The following is a 19673-nucleotide window of genomic DNA, read 5'->3' on the forward strand; positions in this document are numbered from 1 at the left end:
AAAGTTTGATGTTAGCTTTCACGTTAGCCACATCAGTAAATGTGGAGTCGCTGTGACATCTGACCTCTGGAGTTGTGGCTACAGTACCACTCTCCTCCCTTCCTCCCAACACACACACACACACACACACACACCCGTGAAATCGGCCACATTCACACGCGGGCCGCGCTGGCGGCCGTGTTCGCCGCCACTCGCTCACTCACCTGCGGTGCGAGTTCCTGTTGCTATTGACATGGCCCCGTCCAGAGCAGCCGGGAGTGGGGCACTTTAAAACATTTTCATACATGGCAAGGACTTTGACAGACAGGAGAAGGTGAGAAAGACAGCGAAGGGTTAGGAGCAGACAGGAGAGCGTCACCGGGCGTCCAGCGGTTAAGGGCATGCACAGATCACAGCCGCACCACCGACACCACGACGGACACGGAAATGTCACAGAGATGAAGCGTGAGCGATGCAACGAACATGCAGTGTTGTTGAGAATCCGCCATGAAGGCAAAGTGTGTCTTTGGATTCCCTAAAGCAACGAGCCGTTTAAGCTTCATTTTCACTTCAACCACAGTTTCAGGTTCACTTCAGGTTTTGATTATGATCAAATCCCTGCCAGCGGAAAAGTAAGAAATAAATATATATTCTAAGTTGAAGGTGATTCTTTTGTTGGCTGAGGAAACAGCAGGTCTTATAAAACTGTGAAACATAATTTAACTTGAGGAAAATTTAATAAAAAACCAACTGATTGTTGTAATATGCATAGGTTTCCAAGTTGTCTCCATCATAATCGGGAATAATCGCCAGGAATGTCACTTGAAATAAATCAGACAAACCTGGAGTCTTTGTTTAAATGTCTTTGCTCTGATAGTTGTTAGTTGTGAGGCTCAAAGAAAAACATATTTTCCCCGTTACGTATAAATATCAAACACCGCTGTGCCTTCAGTTTTATCTAACGTCATGTGACATCACCTGTGAGCTCAGCTCAATGAGTCTCTGTTACATCAGCAACACAGAAACCAAAACCAGGCGTCAGGCAGGTGTGAAGATGAAGAGGAAGAGGAAGAAAAAGAAAAAGAAAGTAACGGAGGAAACACAAAAACTAAAAGAAAAAACTGTTGTAAACGCAGGACGTGAAACTGTTTTCAAAAATATGCTAAAACCACCAGTCGCCCGAATCGATCAGGAACTCATACGTCCAACTTGTCACGCACACAGATGTCATGCAGGACAGGTGCATGATGGGGGACGGTTCACATGCCCGACGATGTCACTGCGACACGATCAATCCAACAAGTCATTCGCAGAGATTGTAAATTCTTAAAGTTTTGATTCTTTAAATCTTTGTTTTCATCCAGTCAAGCGAGAAATATCTGCTCGATTTGACCTAAAATTTTTTTGCTTGAGTTGAACTGAGTTAGGAAATAAGTAAGTTGTGGGTCGTGAAGTGGACGAACCCGAACACGGACACAACCACGCGACGCTGTCAGATCATGTATTACAGATATTAGCTACGATTTTCATTTGTTTTAAGGTGAAATGAGGGAAGATTACAGTTTTCAGATTTAAAAACTTTCCTCAGAGGCAGAAATAATCCGATTGGTCTCAGCAGGTTGAGCTGAAGAACATTAGGAAAACCAGGAAAAGCTGTTTATGTTCACAGTTTCTCTGATTTTTACTGTTTTGTTAATTTTCGTAGCAGCTTGTTATTAAATTGGCTGAATTCGAAATTCAAATCTGGTATTCAATCTAATGTAACTGAGGATGTGGCACCAGTTCTCTGACACTATTATGATTGTTTTTACCAAAAAGGGAAAAATTAAATACTGTAGCTCTAAATTTGAGTTAAATTTAGCATTTTTCCAGTTAGCTAGCTAAAGATGAACTCTCTCAGTTTGACTACTTCAAGCCTGAAGTCGCGTTTGAGCTGAAATGACTTGTTCCGATTGTTCTTATTTCCACTTTATAAATCTATTTCCAGCGCAGTACAACATCCAGGCAGCAGGGACCTACTTTCCGGCGGCACTCGGTCTTTGTGGGGACATCCGGACAGGCTGCGGTGGTGCGGGTACAGACCCGTCACGTGACCCGTCCCGTCGCAGCCCGGCGTCGGACACTTGCTCTCCTTCTTGTCCCCCCGGGAAGAGTCTGGAAAGAGACGGAGAGAGAGACGGGACGGAGTGTTCAGACAACCGCTACGAGTAAACGCCAGCTAGCTCTGGCCCATTTTTAGCTAGCAGCATATTTGGCTAGCAGCAAATTTGGCTAGCAGCATGTTTGGTTAGCAGCATATTTTGGCTAGCAGCATATTTAGGCTAGCAGCATATTTGGCTAGCAGCAAATTTGGCTAGCAGCATGTTTGGTTAGCAGCATATTTTGGCTAGCAGCATATTTAGGCTAGCAGCATATTTGGCTAGCAGCAAATTTGGCTAGCAGCATATTTGGTTAGCAGCATATTTTTGCTAGCAGCATATTTAGGCTAGCAGCATATTTAGCTAGCAGCATATTTGGTTAGCAGCATATTTGGTTAGCAGCATATGCTGGCTAGCAGACGGCTTCTAGTTGCCTGATGTTGTTCTCACTCGCTCTGTTTCAGCTCAGTTAGCTGAATAAAACAAACGAACGATCAGGGCGTTGTGTTTGCTACGTTAGCTATCTTCCGTCGTAGAGCGCTAGCTGACTAGCCATGTTTAATAAGAAAGAAAAGATCAACGCACGTTTACGAGATGTGTCTTTATTTTGCACAATTCTTCCGTGATGGAAAGTAACCACGTATGTTCACTCGACTATTGTGTGTGGAGTCGCTTAAATATATTAATTTTTTATGCTATTTATTAGCTAGTTATTAATATTGCACAGACCAGAGCCATTCTGCGCAATGAGTAAGTTTGATTTTTGATACTTTACGGACATTTTTGTGGAAGTTTTTTTATGGTGCGATATTTCGACAGTAAATAATAAATGAGTCAAATTCCTCTTCCAACTCTGTATTTCTTTGATCCTCGCCAAAAACGTTAACTTCTCTCTGCCTCTCCTCTGTGCTAATGAAGCGGTCCGGAGCCAATCCGAGTCTGTTGTGAGGCTGATAACTGCTCAGCATCGACTCGGCGTTGTATCGGGAGTGGATTTAGAGAAATAGGCCGCAGACGTTAGCAGCGTTCCCACAGTTGAGATTTGCTCTCCTACCAGGCCAGCGCAGATTCCCATTACTCATGACTGACAGGCCGGCCCTCGTCTGATGTTCCCTCATCAGCCTATTTTGACAGCATAAGCTAACCGTTCATCTGTGCTGGTCCTGAATGCAGAAAACGAGAGGCCATTATCTCATCGCAACATCTCTGCAGGTTTTCACGAGCCCAGAGGTCAGAAAACTCATGTTGGAATCAGGCGGAGAAAAAAAACATTGAAGTTACAGTTATGTGTGGTTGTTTTTTTCATGATACGGAAAGCGAGAGCCTCGGGCTGCGGCAGGCGGAGAAGGTTATACACCGAGTCAGACAGACGGGATGAACTTCCTCCCCGCTGACCCCGGGGGTCAGATTTTTGGGGAGTAGAAGCTGTGTCGGGGTCAAAGGCGGAAACACGAAGAGCTGATGTGAAATTGGCAGCAGTTGGGAGAGGAAACGGGGTCACGGTGGTGAACTTACACAAACTAAATGATTTTCAGGGATATTTTCCATTTCGACTTGGAGGATAAAACGGAATCATCGACAGCGGAATTAACGATATTTCTGCAGTGATTACTGAGCGACTGTCTGACGGAACTAAATTTGCCACAGGAAGTCCAGTTGTCACGGTAAAAATAGCCCTGGCTTTTTTTAAAAAAGACAACGGTTTCTCTTTCCCACATGTGACACGCTCGGAAACGGATGAAGAAAAACACTGCAGACCAAACTCCTCATGAACACAAAGATGAAATGTATTTCATCATGTGTTCCGCTACCGTCAGCGAGAGGAAACTGAAACATTAGAACTTACAATACCTTGTAATTGTAAGTGGGAGACTATTATGATTTGATACGATTTTCCTGCAGTGACGACACACACACACACACACACACACACACACACACACACACACACACACACACACACACACACACACACACACACACACACACACAGTGAGTACAAGTACGCACAACTTCGCTGAACACGGATCGATAGCCGCTGAGTAAAGGTCAGTGTGTGGGTTCGGCGGCCTACCTTTAGGGTAGTACGCCCTCTTCAACCCGTCGTGGTGCATCCTGGACTTGCGCTCCTCGCCGCCGCCGCCGCTCAGCCTCGGGCTGTGCTCGCCGTGGCCACGGTGGTGGTGGTGATGGTGGTGGTGGTGGTGGTGGTCCCGCCGCGGCCCCGCGTGCTCCGAGGCCATCCGGTCCCGCATGACCTTGGCCCGCTCCGACTCCAGGGCGATGGCCTTCTCCAGCAGCGACAGGTTCCCCTTGGCCATGTCGAAGGTCTCGTCGGAGCGGTCGGACGCCACCGACGTGGTGTCCTCGTCGCCCTCCTGGCTGCAGCTGGTGGGGTAGCCCCTGGACGCCGGGCTCAGCTGCTCCTCCAGCTTCATCAGGTTCACCATGTCCGAGTAGCTGCGCTCCAGGCCCCGGGGCTCCTGCGGCGCCCCCTGGTGGCAGCTCTCGTACCTGAGCGCGGGATAAAAAGTGAGACTGTGTGGGAGTCAGTCCCCAAAGGTCTGAGTCCGTTCACGCCGCCTGCGAGGGAGTTTAAATGTGTCTGTTTAACACGTGAGCCTACGTGTTCTCACGGGGGTCGTGATTCAAACAAGAACAGTTTCCCAGTATTTATTATCTATTCGACCTTTTGTCATCGTTTTATTTCTTTCTTCCACGATGTAGTGGGATATTTTTAAATGTAGTTTTTTCCTTCTTCTTTTAATCTCAAGCAAAGGATCTAAATGTTTCTTCCATCACGTCTCGTGGTTCTGTTAGCGCCAGTGTTTTGTTTCCAGATTAAGATTAATTATCCCGGCTCCGTCTCCCTGAACAACAGGAAGTAACACTTCTTCTTCCCCAACTTTTCTCGTCTTTCTCTTCGCTCTCTGAAAAGACTCCCTTTTCAGATCAAACCCACGGGGTCAAATGTTAGTTAGAATCTCTGCTCTTTAAATATCTTTGTATGGAACGGAGGACACACACGTACCTGCTCTGGTGGTGCATCGCCTGCGGGTCGTTTGGGTTTTGGAGATGCTGGTGGAGGGCGTGGAGGGCGGGGCGATCGCACGCCGGCGTCTCGCTCAGTTTCCGAGCCAGGTCGAAGCACTGGTTCCTCAGACACTCCAGGCTGCTGAGGCACACCTCCTCCTCGCTCTCGTCCGCCTGGACCCTGACGCCGACGACGGGCCGCCCGTTGGCGTGGCCGCAGTCATCCAGCATGACGCCCTCCGGGTAGCCGTCCTCGGGCAGCATGGCGCCGTGGCCCTGCGCGAGCAGCTTCAGGGAGTCCACCGTCTCCCTGACCACGTCGCTGTCCAGGTCCACGCTCAGCTCGCCCTTCCGGTCGCCCCGCTCGCTGCCGTCCTCCTCCTCCTCCTCCTCCTCGTCCTCGTCCTCCTCCCCGGCGCTGTTGGAGGAGTTGCTGTTCATCTCGGACTCGGTCATGGCCTGGTAGGCCGCGTCCTCGGCGATCTTGCCCAGGTTGAGCAGCGACTTGGCGACCAACTCGTCGTAGTTCTCGTAGTCTTCGCCGGTGCCGTTACCGGCGCCGATGGTGCAGCTGTTGTTGTTGTTGTTGTCCTTCTGAACGGGAAGGAGCTTCGATTGTCCACCGGGTTTATAATGGTTCTCCGCTGTCAAAAGAGAAGGAAGAAAACCTCACGTCACCGACTCACTTTGCACAATAAAACGCACGCGATTGGTCAAAAACTACAGAAGGTGAGCGGATTGATTCTGTTTGTTTATTACACACAGAAAATCCTGCGGATGAAAAAAGGCAACAAAGCCTTTTACAACCTCTAATCAACTCAGTGACGCTGATGAGCCCTGTAAGTCTCTTCTCCTGCTCCTGAATACATTAGCTGCATCCCTCCCAATTATCATCCACTGTTTACCCACAAAAAAAAAAAGGAACACACAACCCAGAGCTGTGCAGCGCCGCCTCTCCCCGCCGCCTCTCCCCGCCAAGCCTCGCTGTTGATTTTGGGGACAGCGACGGCGAATGAGAGCAGAGGAATTGAAGGGGGAGGCGTGCGAGGTGCTCCGATTCAGGAGCCATAAATATCCTCAGGAGGAAGAAGCCGAGGCAGAGCGCATGTGACACGTCCGCCGAGACGAGGCGGAGAGCGGGGAGGGGAGGGGAGGGCGAGAGCTAATAACTCAGCAGAGCTCCGCTCCCGATTATTCGTGAGGCGCTGTCAGAAGCGATTGAGGACACGGGGGGTGTTGTCGGGGGGGGGGGGGGGGGGGGGGGGGGGGGGGGGGGGGGGGGGGGGGGAGCGCAGAGCATCTGGTCTACCAGCGATGCGCCTCAGCAGCTCCCATCACTTAGAGGAGAGCGGACGACACCCGGTTTGACCCAGAACAGGAAGTGAACGGGAGCCTCTCCCAGTTCGGATCAGTTCTAACGAGCTTTTTTTCGTACATATTTCGTCAAAAAGATATTTTTGGGAATCTGGAACACGAAACTAAGACAACTCCCCCCCTGCAGCAGAGCGAACGACAGCATCAGGCAGTTTCGTCACAACGTCCAGTGGCGACATGTGACTGCGACAGGACTTCGTCACTGCGACTCTCGCAAATGATGATAAGTAGCGTGATTTTACTTTGGAGCCTCAGAGGAGCGAGGGCGGAGCCATGGGATGGGTCAACAGGGTTTATTTCCCGTATCCAACAGACATGCAATTAATTCCCTTCAAACATCACCAAAGCCTCGATCGCACTTCAGTCCCATAAAACAGGAGGATGACGCAGAAAAAGAGTTGTTGACCCACAACCTGCGACCTGCACCTATTGGACGGCACCAGCTGTCAATCACACTGTATCCACGCTTTAAAAAACATAATGTCAGCTACCTATATGTATAACGCCTATGACTGGCTGGCTGCCGTACAGATCATAAACCTGGACACATTAACAGCTAATTTTTTTCAAACACATCAATGGAAAACTTTCAGAATACGAAACTCACCCTGCTGATGATTCTGCTCCTCCTCTTCCTCCTCTTCATCCTCTTCCTCCGGCTCCTCCTCGTCGTCGCCGTCATCCACTTCTTCCTCCTCCTCGTCCATCCCCTCCTCCTCCTCCTCCTCCTCCTCCTCCTCGTCCTCTTCCTCGTCCTCCTCTTCCTCCGCTCGCACTCCTCCTATCGTCGTGTCCGCCCTCTCCACCTCTACCTCCTCCTCCTCTTCCTCTTCCTCCTCCTCCTCCTCGTCATCTCCCTGCTCCTCGTTGTCCTCCTCCGAGAACTCGTCCTCCACCTCCCCGTCTTCTTCCTCATCGCCTTCTCTCTCCCCGTCCTCGTCCTCCTCGGCTACCTCCCCTTGCTCCTTCACCACACCCCCCACCTCCATGGCTTGGTTCTCGTAGCTGGTGTAGACTCTGGCTCCTTCCTCCTCCTCCTCCTCCTCCTCCTCCTCCTCGCCTGGGCAGGAGGTGAGAAAGGGCCTCCTCTTGGCAGCCGGCTCCAGCGGCTGTTTTTCCAGAGCCTTCCTCTTCTTGGCCAGCGGGCAGCCGTAGACACTGAGGCGAGACAGAGGTCACCACATACATGATCAGCGGCCATCTTTATTCTCATATTCACCATTTGATCATTTGCACAATATTATCTCCAACTCTGCCGGCCCAAAGCGTTGCCTCCCACTGCTAACTGCGGCTGATTCGCGGGGTCAAATAAGTCTAGATAAAACCCGAGCCAACTCTGGCAGACACATGCGGGCCGGAGCTGGCTTTCATTCTTATTCGACAGAGCCAGAAAACAGCCCGACGGTACGACAACTCAGATGGGAGCCCCAGCTTGGCCGGCGAGATTGGTCACGTATGATTTTTGGCCCCTTTTTTTTTCAGAACTGGGGGTCGACAGACAAAAGGTCACAGCTGGACGGATGAAAGTTGAGCTCCACATCTGTTCCGATGGAAGCCCGCAGAGTTCACAAGTATCACTCTGTCCTCAACGCATCCTCTAACTATGATCATCAGACTGTGAAATGGGAAATTATCTATGATTTCTGTCGATACGCTATTACTGACGGTGCACTATGCTCTGAGTTATTACACTCCCAACATAAATATCAGAGGAGTCACAGTGGGACTTCCTGTTCTCCTTGCTCCAATCTGAACGTCTTTAGAATAAATGTCACAAAACTATGAAGAAGAAAAAATATAGATTTTCACGTCGAGTGCTGCGCAAATTCCCCCCCATCGTTAAAATGAAATTCAAAGAGCGACTCTGATTTGAGCGAGCGGCGCAGACCCATCGATCTGGATCAATCCAGTCTACGAGACTTAAAATCCACCGGAGACTTGAGAGGCTGTGATTAAACCAAACAGCTGTTTCAGTTTTTATGATCATGTAAGTCATACGTGCTTGTATGACGCCACGAATTGTGATTAACTGAAACGATCTTTTCCACGGGTAAAGACGGAAGAAAACTTAGCAGCGAGAGAATTAAATAACTGTTGCGTTTTAAGTCCTGTGTGTAGGTACGTAAGTACAAACCTTAAATTGACCTGATTCCTCCCCAACAGAATCATAATGTCGTCATCTCAAACATATTTAATTAGCATAAGTTCGACTAGAAGCTAATTGTTTTGTGCTCACGATTAAAACAAAGATGATTACTGTCAATATCTCCACATAAATATCTAATAAATGCAACACAGGAGGTATATAAAGTGAGTCCATGCTATTTTAATATTTTCTACCCGACTCAGATGTTTCTATCAGCATGAAAACACACAAAGGCCTCAGAGAGAGCTGGTCGTCACATTTCATATTTAATAATTTAACGTCATGTTTTCCATCTCCAAGGAGAAAATGCCGTGTTCCAGAGTCGGAGGGGAAACATTAGCACCGCGCGTCGGCTCAGAGGTCAAAGTTCAGCGGTTCACATGTGAAGACACTGACTAGAATGGATTTCCACTCGCTCTCGCTGAGGAGGAGAATTAGCCTCTCAAAAGAAAAGAAAAAAACCCCAAAGCTTATTCAACCAGGGCCTCAATTAGGCAAATCCCATAATAGTCATTAACTGTTGGCAAAATTCAGCTTTAATTGCTCCAAAACAGCAAGCACAATTATACACGGCTTTAATGTGGATTTTAGGGAAATCAATTAGTCCATTTCCATATGAAAGCGCTTGTTCTGTGCTCGCAGGATGAGATGGAGGAGGTGACGCTGCCGCTCTGACTGGTTGTCGTCGTCGTCGTCTCACAAACCCGCAGAACAAAACAGGAAAACCTCTTTTCTTCTTCTTCTTCTTTAAATCTATTAACAAGCAAAGTCCCTGGAAGCATCGGTATCTCTTTCATACAGTGACATTAATAATTTGCACTTAGAATAAAAAAAAGTATTCAATTGTGCAAGATAACAGGCATCTTAAGAAAGATACAATTAAAGATTGTTAAATAAACATGAGTCAACAGCCATGCTAGCAGCAATATCAGATAATTGGCAAGAAGAGCTGAGGCTGATGGGAATATTTTGTAGGCAAACAAAAATTTGTCAGCTGATCTGTAACTTATTTTTTCTCATCCTCCAGTTACTTTAAACATCCGTGAAAACGCCAATCTACACAACAGCTTTTCACGCATCACCAGGACTTTTTTCCTAAATTAATTTGAATTGTTATAAAATTTTAGTATATTAAAAACGACACAGTGATTTAAATGAAAACAGCTCTGCTTCAGAAATCCATTCACATTTTTCCACCTGTCTTCTGAGTGAGGAGGATGTTTCTGGTTATTCATTAAAAAGAAAGAGGAAAAAAAATTGTATATTCAATTTCCCCATGATCTAATTAAGAAATGATTATATTAATATGTTCAATGTTTGCCGTCGCTCGATATTTCAGAAAAGCCAATAAAGATTTGTTTGAAGAGAAACTGTGATTAAACCCATTTCATTCACCACAGAGCACTGCAGCAATATTCCCCCCAGATAACACACACACACACACACACACATACACACACAGACACACACCCACCCACACACACACACACACAGACACACACCCACCCACACACACACACAGACACACACACACACACACACACACACAGACACACACACACACACACACACAGACACACACACACACACACACACACACACACACACACAGACACACACACACCCACACACACACACACACACACACAGACACAGACACACACCCACCCACCCACACACACACACACACACACACACACACACACACAGACACACACAGACACAGACACACACACACAGACACGCACAGACACACACAGACACAGACACACACACACAGACACGCACACACACCCACACACACACACACACACACACACATTTTACCTCAAATGATCCCTCCATTTTTTACCCTATAGGCTGTCAGACTGCCAGTGTGTGTGTGTGTGTGTGTGTGTGTGTGTGTGTGAGAGAGACGGAGTGACCTCAGCCACCTTGCTGTCTCCCGCCAATTAAAATTCCGGTAGTAATTAAAGCAGATCAGAAACGAGGGAATGCTGCAGACAAGGGCGAGAGACTATGCATGGTAATTATGTGCAGGGAGAGAGAGAGCGAGAGAGGGGGCGGAGCTTCACACATCACATCCTCTCTTCGTGCTAAACTGATCTGCTGCAGTCTGATATGATGCATTACGATTGATTTCTCATCTTACCTCTGCTCTGTGTTCAATCGATCAATAACAAATCTAATGTAAACCTACTGTATACTGTAGTACTGCGTAGACACAAATATATATATATATATCATATGTCTGGGAACTACATTTGAAACAAAAGGAGGGATCATATTTCATTTCGAGGACTATAGGTTTCTGTTGTGTTTTTCAAGAAGACAGCGCCATGACACCTGCTCCTACAGCGTTGCATTGTGGGTCGTTTGAAAGCCTTAATGTTGCCGTGGGCTAGTAGAGTCATTCGAACGTTTCCTGGCGTCCTTTATTGCCCACATCAGGAAACGTGGAGTCCAAATATTGCCAATGAGGGCAACTGGAGAACCATTATTGTGTTTGTGAGGACACACGCCATGTCAACACCTCACCCCGGTTCACAGACCTAGACAACTCCTTCAGTAACCGGGGGATTCGTGCATGTTGGCTCCTTAACCGGGGTTAAGGCCGGGCTACGCGTCCGTAGGTTATAACTGCCCCTCCCCACTCGCAGGAACCAACGGCACCCAAAAAACAATGCCAGCGACACGAAGCGTCACCATTAAACCCCAGGACGTTGCCATGGCAACGTAACATCACTGAGGATGTACGAAAATGTCACGAGCTGAAAAGTCGTCCGTGTTCTCCTCCGCTTTCCAAGTTGTTGTGATTTTGACAAAAGCCTTATTCCGACGAGCTGTACGTTGGAAGAGCGCCACCTACTGTACCGGAGGCAGAGTTACTCTCGCCATTGTTCACATTCTTGCCGGATTTTTTTGGGAAACCTGGTTTTTACTATTGTCTCTTCGTGGACACGTGGACATCCACAATAACAACTCTCCGTCTCACCAAGTAACAACGACTTGAATCGTCCTCCATGGTTTTTTTTTGAAGTGTGTTTCGTTGTAGTGGCCCCACGATCGGGTCTGTTTCAGCGGTCAGTTAACCGCTATCAGAGGCTGCAGCGTTGATCAGTGCTGTTGCTACGGTTACTTGCAGTTATAAATACATGGATTTGTTTGAGTCCGACACTTGTCGTCAGCCAATCAGGAATACATTTTTTTTTTCTCCAAGACTGAGACGTAAACTTCAATATTTTGTTTCCCGGTTTCTCATTAAATATTGTTGAAGTAACGTGAGGTTGAATTACTGTTTGAGCTGTCGACTAATTTACCGAGATGACAAAGTTATAATTATTGTTTATTATCACTTTTTAAAAAATGTAAATACTTGCGACGGTGCGACATCAGCAGCAGCGAGATAATTACATCTAGGTATTGTGTCGTTAGGTGGGATCATTGCCCTCGGCAACGCCATGTGCCAACATCCATCGCCATGGCAATGCTTTGTTCACTCACATGGAGGGGGTTATAAATATAAATATAAATATATATATATATGTATGTGTATGTATGACACTGGGTGGTGGCAGTGGTGCAAGAAAGGGGGGGGGGTGACGGGTGACGTGGGCGAACCAATGTTCACATCCTATACTAGCGGTTGCCATGGGAGACAGGCTGCATCCCTCCTGGTCCTCATACTGCAGCATCCGCTCTGTGCTGTCGCCATGGTGACACCCTCCAGAGAGAGAGAGAGGGGGAGATGTAAAGTGAAAGAGAGGAAGACAAAGAAAGGTAGGGGAGGAAGAAGGAAACGAGGGGGTGGGGGGACTTTGATCCTTATTGCCCCCCCCCCCCCCCCCCCCCCCTCTCCTGCCAGCGACAGCACTAAGTCACAGATGGCAGCAGGATGATGTGGAGGAATGTCGTGATCGGTTTTCAGGAATAAGATGAGATTTTTAAAAATCAACTTCACAATATTCGGTTATTTTCTGAGTGTCAATAAATCATGAAGAAGAGGAATTCTTCAGAACTCCACACAACAGATTCAAAGTGCACATTCCTGTGCACAAAGGGATTCACGTGCTTCACACAGCGACTGGACAAACTGTGGGAGAGTCTGGACCGAGGTCCGAGTCTCCGTCACTCCGTCACGTTGGATTCCGGTTAGTTTTGGTTCCTCGACGTCGTGCGTCCTGTCGTCGTCACCTTCACCTGGGAAGCGTCGACATATACTCGACACTGATTGGTCCGCGGACGGGCGAGCGTGTGACCTTCACTGTACAAAATGAATGACCCGGGTAATTTCTTTTAGTTTTGATGCCACCGTCATTTCATCGTGGTTTCACCACCAGCGTCAACCTTTCGCGTCATTCCACGTTGTTTTGGTTGTGTAAAAAAACATTTCGCTTTCCTCGGGATGAACTCGAGACGGGTCGATGCCGACCGCACACGAACGAGAGGTTTTCTAGTTGTTCTTTTTGATGCCGACGATGTGGCTCGCGTCGACGGGGGTTTTTTTTCTGAGTATTTTTGAAAACACTGACAGTTTTCACAGAATGAGACCAAACCCCTGAAAAACGACATCCATCTTTTCACCTGCCTCCGGCGGGAGGACGCTTATGAAATGTTTGTTAAATTAAATTCTCACGAAAAGGTTTTCGACACGAGACTTTCCCCCCGAAAACATATGAAGTCTCATTAGCGTTCGGCGGCGGCGGCGAGCAAATAACCAGACAGGGAAGGAATTAGCACCAAAAAACGCTGCGTTCTCGTGACATGAGAGGTTTTGTGGAGAAGAGAACACTCGTGTGATCGGATGATGATCAACTGATCGAGTCATTTAATCCGTCGGTTCCCCGGAGAGAAACCGTCAGACGGCTACGAATTTTTCTTCCTCGTGAATATTTTGGGAGATTTCTTTTGACTCTCTTCTTGACTTCTTCGCCATCCTGCCCCTTCTCGTTATTATTATTATATGTTTCACCCGTTTTGATTAAAAAAAATTGACTACGAGCGGGAATTTGTGGCTCGACTTTTGTTCCACTCACCTCGCGAAGAAGTGGACCAACAGGTTTGTGATTGAAAAACGAACGCATGCTTTGTATCCTATTCGTACGTGTCTGTACTACGAGAATCAATAGGATGTAAATATTATATAATATTTTTTCCCCCGAAGGGCGACGGAGATCTGAGGCAGGAAGTGATCCGTCCTGCGGGCCGTGGGCAGTGACCCCGCGACTTCACGCGACTTCACGCGACTTCACGCGACTTCACACTCGGCCTGAATGCTTTTTATTCTATGGAGACCGAGCGGAGGATTTACTGGATCGAGGAGGTTTTGAAATAACGGCCGTGACGTGAGCTCGTCGGTCGCCGCGCGTTGGTTTCCTGAGCTGTTGAGTGAGCGAGACGTCTGCTGGCATCCCATAATACAGCCAGAGAATTCTGCACAAGTGTTTTCCAATTTTCAACCGTGTTTTATTTTTCATTTCATTCCTGTTGTTGTATTTCACCTCCCTAAAGTCTTGACGTCTTACATTTATTACTTTCTGCAACTGCAAAGACTCAGGTTTAAAGATATTGGGCCAGAGGTCGCGACCCCGCCTGCAGGAGCAGCTGCCCGAGTCACGTCAGGACGACCCAGTGAGAGAATGAAATCCAGGCTTTGGAAGATTAAATGTCAGGGATCCGTTTCTAGGTTCTCTATTAAATTCTATATCTTAAATCTTCATCGTTAAACCTCAATGAATGAAGCAGAAATATGTGAAACGCCACAGGAGCTGCAAAACTTGACATGCAGGCAAAATGCAACCGCTTGAAAAACATTTGAGTTTGAAGTTAAACTTGATTCATGTAGATTTTAATGGAAATGTCTGTGGAGGAGGTTATTCTCGTATTTCAAAATGAAAGTTGGAGAAAGAAACGCGAAGCTCTGAATGACTAAAACCAGATATCGATCAGATTTTCACATTATTCAACATTTAACAAAGGTCAAAAAAAAGTTTTCTTTTTCTTTTAGAGAAATCTTTTACAGTACAGCATCTGATCAATGTCACAGGCCCGAAACATGTCAGATGGGATTTTAAGTGCAACACGTAAGTCGTCCTCTGACCTCAGAAGCAACTTCGTCAGAACCAAAAGACTTCAGAGTCGAGGTAAACGACTAAAAGGCGTTAGAGACGGGGACATTAACACGACGGCGTCCGGCGACACACCTACGCCTCCTCCCACAGTTACAAAGATCCTTTCTGACGACTTTCAAGAATGGCTTCAAATGAATCCAATCATCACAATCACCAGCTGAAATCATTTGTTGTCATGGAGACCACACTGATGGGAAACACGTTCGTACCTGCGGTGTCGGGCGTACTTGCCGCTGACGTGGCCGCTGCCATCACAGCCCGGGGTGGGACAGCTGAGGAGGGAAACACAGGGTGAGAACACGGCAACTGATCCGTATGAATCTAGATTCAGATCTTTAATTCTCAACAAAGCTTCTAATCCGTCTGTGGCGAAGCTCTGCTGGAAGCCCTCGGCGGTTTGTTGGTCAGGTGATGATTCTCTGTTGGGCTTTCTGACGTCCAGCGTTTGCATCAGCACGGCGAGTTAAGACTTTCTCATTCCTTATTTGTTTTTATTTGTGACCACGTCTCATTCAGTTTTCGTCGTCACCTTCACTTCTTGGAGTGTTATTTTCTGTATCGCGGCTGCAGTCGGCAGCAGAAGCCTCCAGAGCTCTGAGTCACGCTGCAGCGTTCAGGCGGCTCCGACCTGCAGACACGCAGACCGCCGGCCAGCGCTCGCCGCTCGGCTCCAGGGACGCCACACCCACGACCTCTGACCCCCGGCGCCGCAGAGCTCCGCCCACCCTAACACCCAACATCACCTGACTTATTCTCTCTCTCTCTCTCTCTCTCTCTCTCTCTGTCACCGCAGGATGAAACTGGAGCTGCACGAAGACAGAGGGGAAGGTTTGACATCACGAGCGCAGAGAAGGAGGAGGAGGAGGAGGAGGAGGAGGAAGGAGATGAAGAACACGAGAAAAGAGGAGGAAGGCAAGAAGGTAGAAGGGAGGAAGAGGATCACGAGAGAAAGGATAATGGCGAGGAATGTAGGAGGGAAAGTGAGAAGCGGGGGAGCGTGAGGAGGAGAAGAGGAGAAGAAGGAGAAGATAGAGAAGCAGGGTGAGGAAATGAGATGGATGAGGAAGAAGAAGAGGAAGAGGAGAGAGACATCAAGAGGTCGAGAAGAAGAAGATGAGGAAGAGGAAGAGAAGGAGGAGGAAGAGGAGAGGGAGAGACATCAAGAGGAAGAGGAGGAGAGACATTATGAGGTAGAGGAGGAGAGACATTATGAGGTAGAGGACGAGCCAAGAAGAAGAGGAGGAGGTGGAGAGAAATCATGAGGTAGAGAAGAAGAGGAGAGAGTTTCTTCAAGGTGAGGAGTCTCATCAATCAGTGAGGGAGCAGACTGATCGTGTTGCCTTATTGATTTCTGCTTTTGTGTGTGTGTGTGTGTGTGTGTGTGTGTGTGTGTCTCTACTACAATACAATGATACACTGTAAAACACACTTTCCAATCATGATAAAATTCCCATAATGCATCAGACTGCTTCGTTAAAAAATCACACTTTGTCTCCTTGCCCCCCCCCCCCCCCCCCCCCCCCCCCCCCGCCCACAGACAACATCTACTCTCGCTCGACTCGACGTGTGATGAAAACATTCAGTAGAAGAATTCTGGAGCCGTTACTTCTTTTCTTTTTTGTTAAAGATTCATCGTGTCCCAGCAGGACTCGGAGCCACGGGCGGGACGGAGGAATCAGACGGCGTCTTCAGCGCAGACCGAACAACTCGGCGGGTTTTCATCTTAATGTGGGATTTGCTGACAGCAACAAAAAAACAAAACACAGAACATCTCCCAACTCGTCTACTGATCCGCAGCGGTTATTCAAGAGCGTCCTGCTTCAGTTTTTTAATCACGTATCTTTTCTCCTTCGATTTCCAACACTGCTCTTGAGATAATCCCCTTGACGCGGGACACGTCCAGTGGGATTTGGATCGGGCTTTGTCCCGATCCGTCCTCGATCGAGCCCCGAATGTGCTCGTCCGACTTCACCACAACATTAGATTTAGTATATTTCCTTCTTCTCAGTTTGGCACAAAAAATGAACGGTCACCAGAAATATTAGCACTCGTCCTCGAGGGACAATAAATTTCCCCGGTACATTAAAGGGAGTGAAAGGGAGAATTCCGAGCTGCTCTGACTTCCCACTGATGTGTGATGCGTTTATTCAGCAATTCAAATGAAGACACGGGAACACGTCTAATATCACAGACACAAAAATCTGCCTCATCACATCGCGCCGCAATCACAAACTCATTTGTACAAGTTCATCCCTGAAGATTAGTCCGAGTAGTCTGCGAGAAGTGATGAAAAATATCGAATGAATTCCTCCCGTGACGTACTTGGGGAGAATTTCACAGTGACTCATTTCTGTCACGTTGACTTCAAAGCGTCTCCGTCCGTCCACGTCCGGCCCTCGGAGACACGCATCACATTTTAAATTCGTGCAGATTCTTTTTCCTGCTCCTCTTTGCTCAAAGGGCTTCGCACGGTGCCAGACGTGGACATGTTGTTTACAGTAAAGCGCTGACCTGGATCAATGGCGGGTTCAAGCGTAATCTGCTGCACACACCAATATTTGTCAGTTTTACTAAATGAGATTAAGTGGAGCTGAAACGCTCCCCTCTCCTCTCGCAGGCAGCGGTGATATTCAGCACTTACTGTAAAAAAATAAAAATAAATAAAAAAGCAGCCGCTGGTGTGTTTCCCCAGTCACAAAATGGTACAAGTCATCAAAATGAACACAATACTCGTGTATTACTCAACAGGGTCACACATTAACGTGACACTGTTTTTAATGTCATAATGTCTCAGAAATTACAACATCATCTCGATCTTCAACTCGGAAAAATCCGCTGTAACCTTCATATTACTGCAAGTGCCGCAGCAATCCGCCTATTGATGCTACGCTCACTCACGGAAACACGGCAACTCACTGTTTCTATGGTTTCAAAGTACAACGTAAGGACTCTGATTAGAACTGTGTACTCAAGTTCATGGTCCAAAACAAACATAACTGTATCATCTGCATAGAGAAGTCATTCTGGGCCTGTGTCGTAGTGGTGTCTTGATAAATGTGCAGGTTTACTCTGAATTATGAGAAGTCTAATTACATTTTAATGACATTTTCAATGCACAACTTTTTACTACGTAATTGAGTTACTTTACTTAAGTATTTTTAATTGCAGTATTTGAATATTGAGTCAGGTAATGCTCGTCTTTTCTGTGCATTGAACGCCACGAATTACAATAAGATTGTAACATGTTTCCCTGCTGTTTATCCTCCAAGATATGTACAGATATGAATATTGGGTATAGGCTTACTTTAATATCTCTGTTATGGAGAGTAATTTAAAGAAATCTCTACCATTTGTTAAATGAATAGCGTTTTGTTAAATGGAATTCATTTAACAAAATGGTATTCATGGACTGATTATGAGAAAAATTGGCCTCTGAGCACTGACAGGTAAAAGACCCCCAGACTGAAAGAGGCACAAAACAACTGCAAACATTCATGGTCGTTTGGAGAAGAGCTAGGATGTTTTACAAGTACAAAAGTATTAGCATCATCTAACATATTTAAAGTGACAAATTAAAATGATTGCTTAACGCATTTAACGTACAATATCCGAATAGTGTATTTTATATGACTGGATTGTAATTATTGAAGGATTAATGTGTACATCACTTTAATGTTGCAGCTGGCAAAGACGGAGCTCATTTTACTTTGTGTGCTGGAGAATTCTCAGCCCTTTTGGATCAATAAAATCTCATCTTAATGTAAAATAATTCATCAAAACGTATTGGTTGGTTATATCTAGTTTTATTAATCTGAACTTTAGTTATTAACCCGATCTTCAGAGGCCTATTCGGCAATCCATCCATATATATACACCCTCAGCTGTCCTGTCCACAAAAGTCACAACAAGAATCTGTGACCAAAGAAAATACAAACAACTTTTAAATTATTCCTTAGTGACTCCATTTTGTTCCTACTCCATGACCAGGACACAATCCAAAGTGCTTCCTCTGAATCTGAGCTTTGAAGATCAGCCGACAGGGACAAAAGGTCCAGGGACGAACCACGACTCAGGGAGGTCAGGCCTTCCAGTCAACCCAAGATTTCTCCTCTATCATTTGTCCACCTGGAGTCTACCTTCACTTCCATCTGACGCTATACCAACAACACATTGGACTCCTATACGTAACCGTGGGCCCACAGAATAAAGAGACGAGTTAAGGAAAAGTTCACCTACCTGAATAACTCCTGCGTTACAGCTTCCACAGCAGCTGTAGAGAGAAGAAAAAGATTAACATGATAGGAAGGGGTTTGTTGCTTTTTCTTTTGAGGATCAGGAAAAGATGGCAGGCTCATACCTCGAACTCCTTTGGACCGTGTTCGATGGCGTTTTTCAACCGCATTCGTCTCCATCTGGAGAGGAAAACACAAATCAACGCTATGAAACAAGTGGCTGTTTCTTTTGTTCATACTATCATCAAACACATTGTAGCAACAGCCTGCGTGAGCCACGTCAACCGGACCACTTTCCCAACTACCAACTACAGCAACCAACTAGCCGCCACTTGGCATCTGCTCTGAACAACTCTTAACAATTACTTAGCAATCGAAATATGTAACAACTCCTAAGCAATGAACTTGCAGTCACTTAGCAACTACTTTGAAAAATGTCAACTAGCCTTCACTTTACAACTGCTAATAAAAAATATAACATCTAGGTAGCAACCAATTAGGACAGGCTGTCACTTAACAACCACTTTCAACAAAAGTGGCAACCATTGCCATTACCTGACAAGCAATTGCTCTGAAAGTGAGGACAACTACGTGTAGCCACAATCTGAAACCATGCTAGGGAAACTAGCTGCCACTTTGT

The 19673-nt window shown here is 46.7% G+C and overlaps 1 protein-coding gene across 5 annotated transcripts in view; it reads right to left on the minus strand.

Annotated features, from left to right (window-relative positions):
* Positions 1–19673, minus strand: part of myt1la (myelin transcription factor 1-like, a) — a 52281-nt gene that overhangs the window by 20699 nt on the left and 11909 nt on the right. For all 5 annotated transcript variants that reach the window (XM_047328843.1, XM_047328841.1, XM_047328844.1 and 2 more), the window contains exons 3-10: positions 19159–19213; positions 19038–19071; positions 15011–15073; positions 7132–7682; positions 5149–5794; positions 4192–4631; positions 1999–2133; positions 204–294 (exon numbers count right to left, since the gene is read on the minus strand). In XM_047328843.1, coding sequence (XP_047184799.1) covers positions 204–294; positions 1999–2133; positions 4192–4631; positions 5149–5794; positions 7132–7682; positions 15011–15073; positions 19038–19071; positions 19159–19213 — 2015 coding nt within the window. The remainder of the gene's footprint in view (positions 1–203; positions 295–1998; positions 2134–4191; positions 4632–5148; positions 5795–7131; positions 7683–15010; positions 15074–19037; positions 19072–19158; positions 19214–19673) is intronic.

This window comes from Scophthalmus maximus, chromosome 18, assembly GCF_022379125.1.
Source record: "Scophthalmus maximus strain ysfricsl-2021 chromosome 18, ASM2237912v1, whole genome shotgun sequence".
Classification (NCBI taxonomy): Eukaryota; Metazoa; Chordata; class Actinopteri; order Pleuronectiformes; family Scophthalmidae; genus Scophthalmus; species Scophthalmus maximus.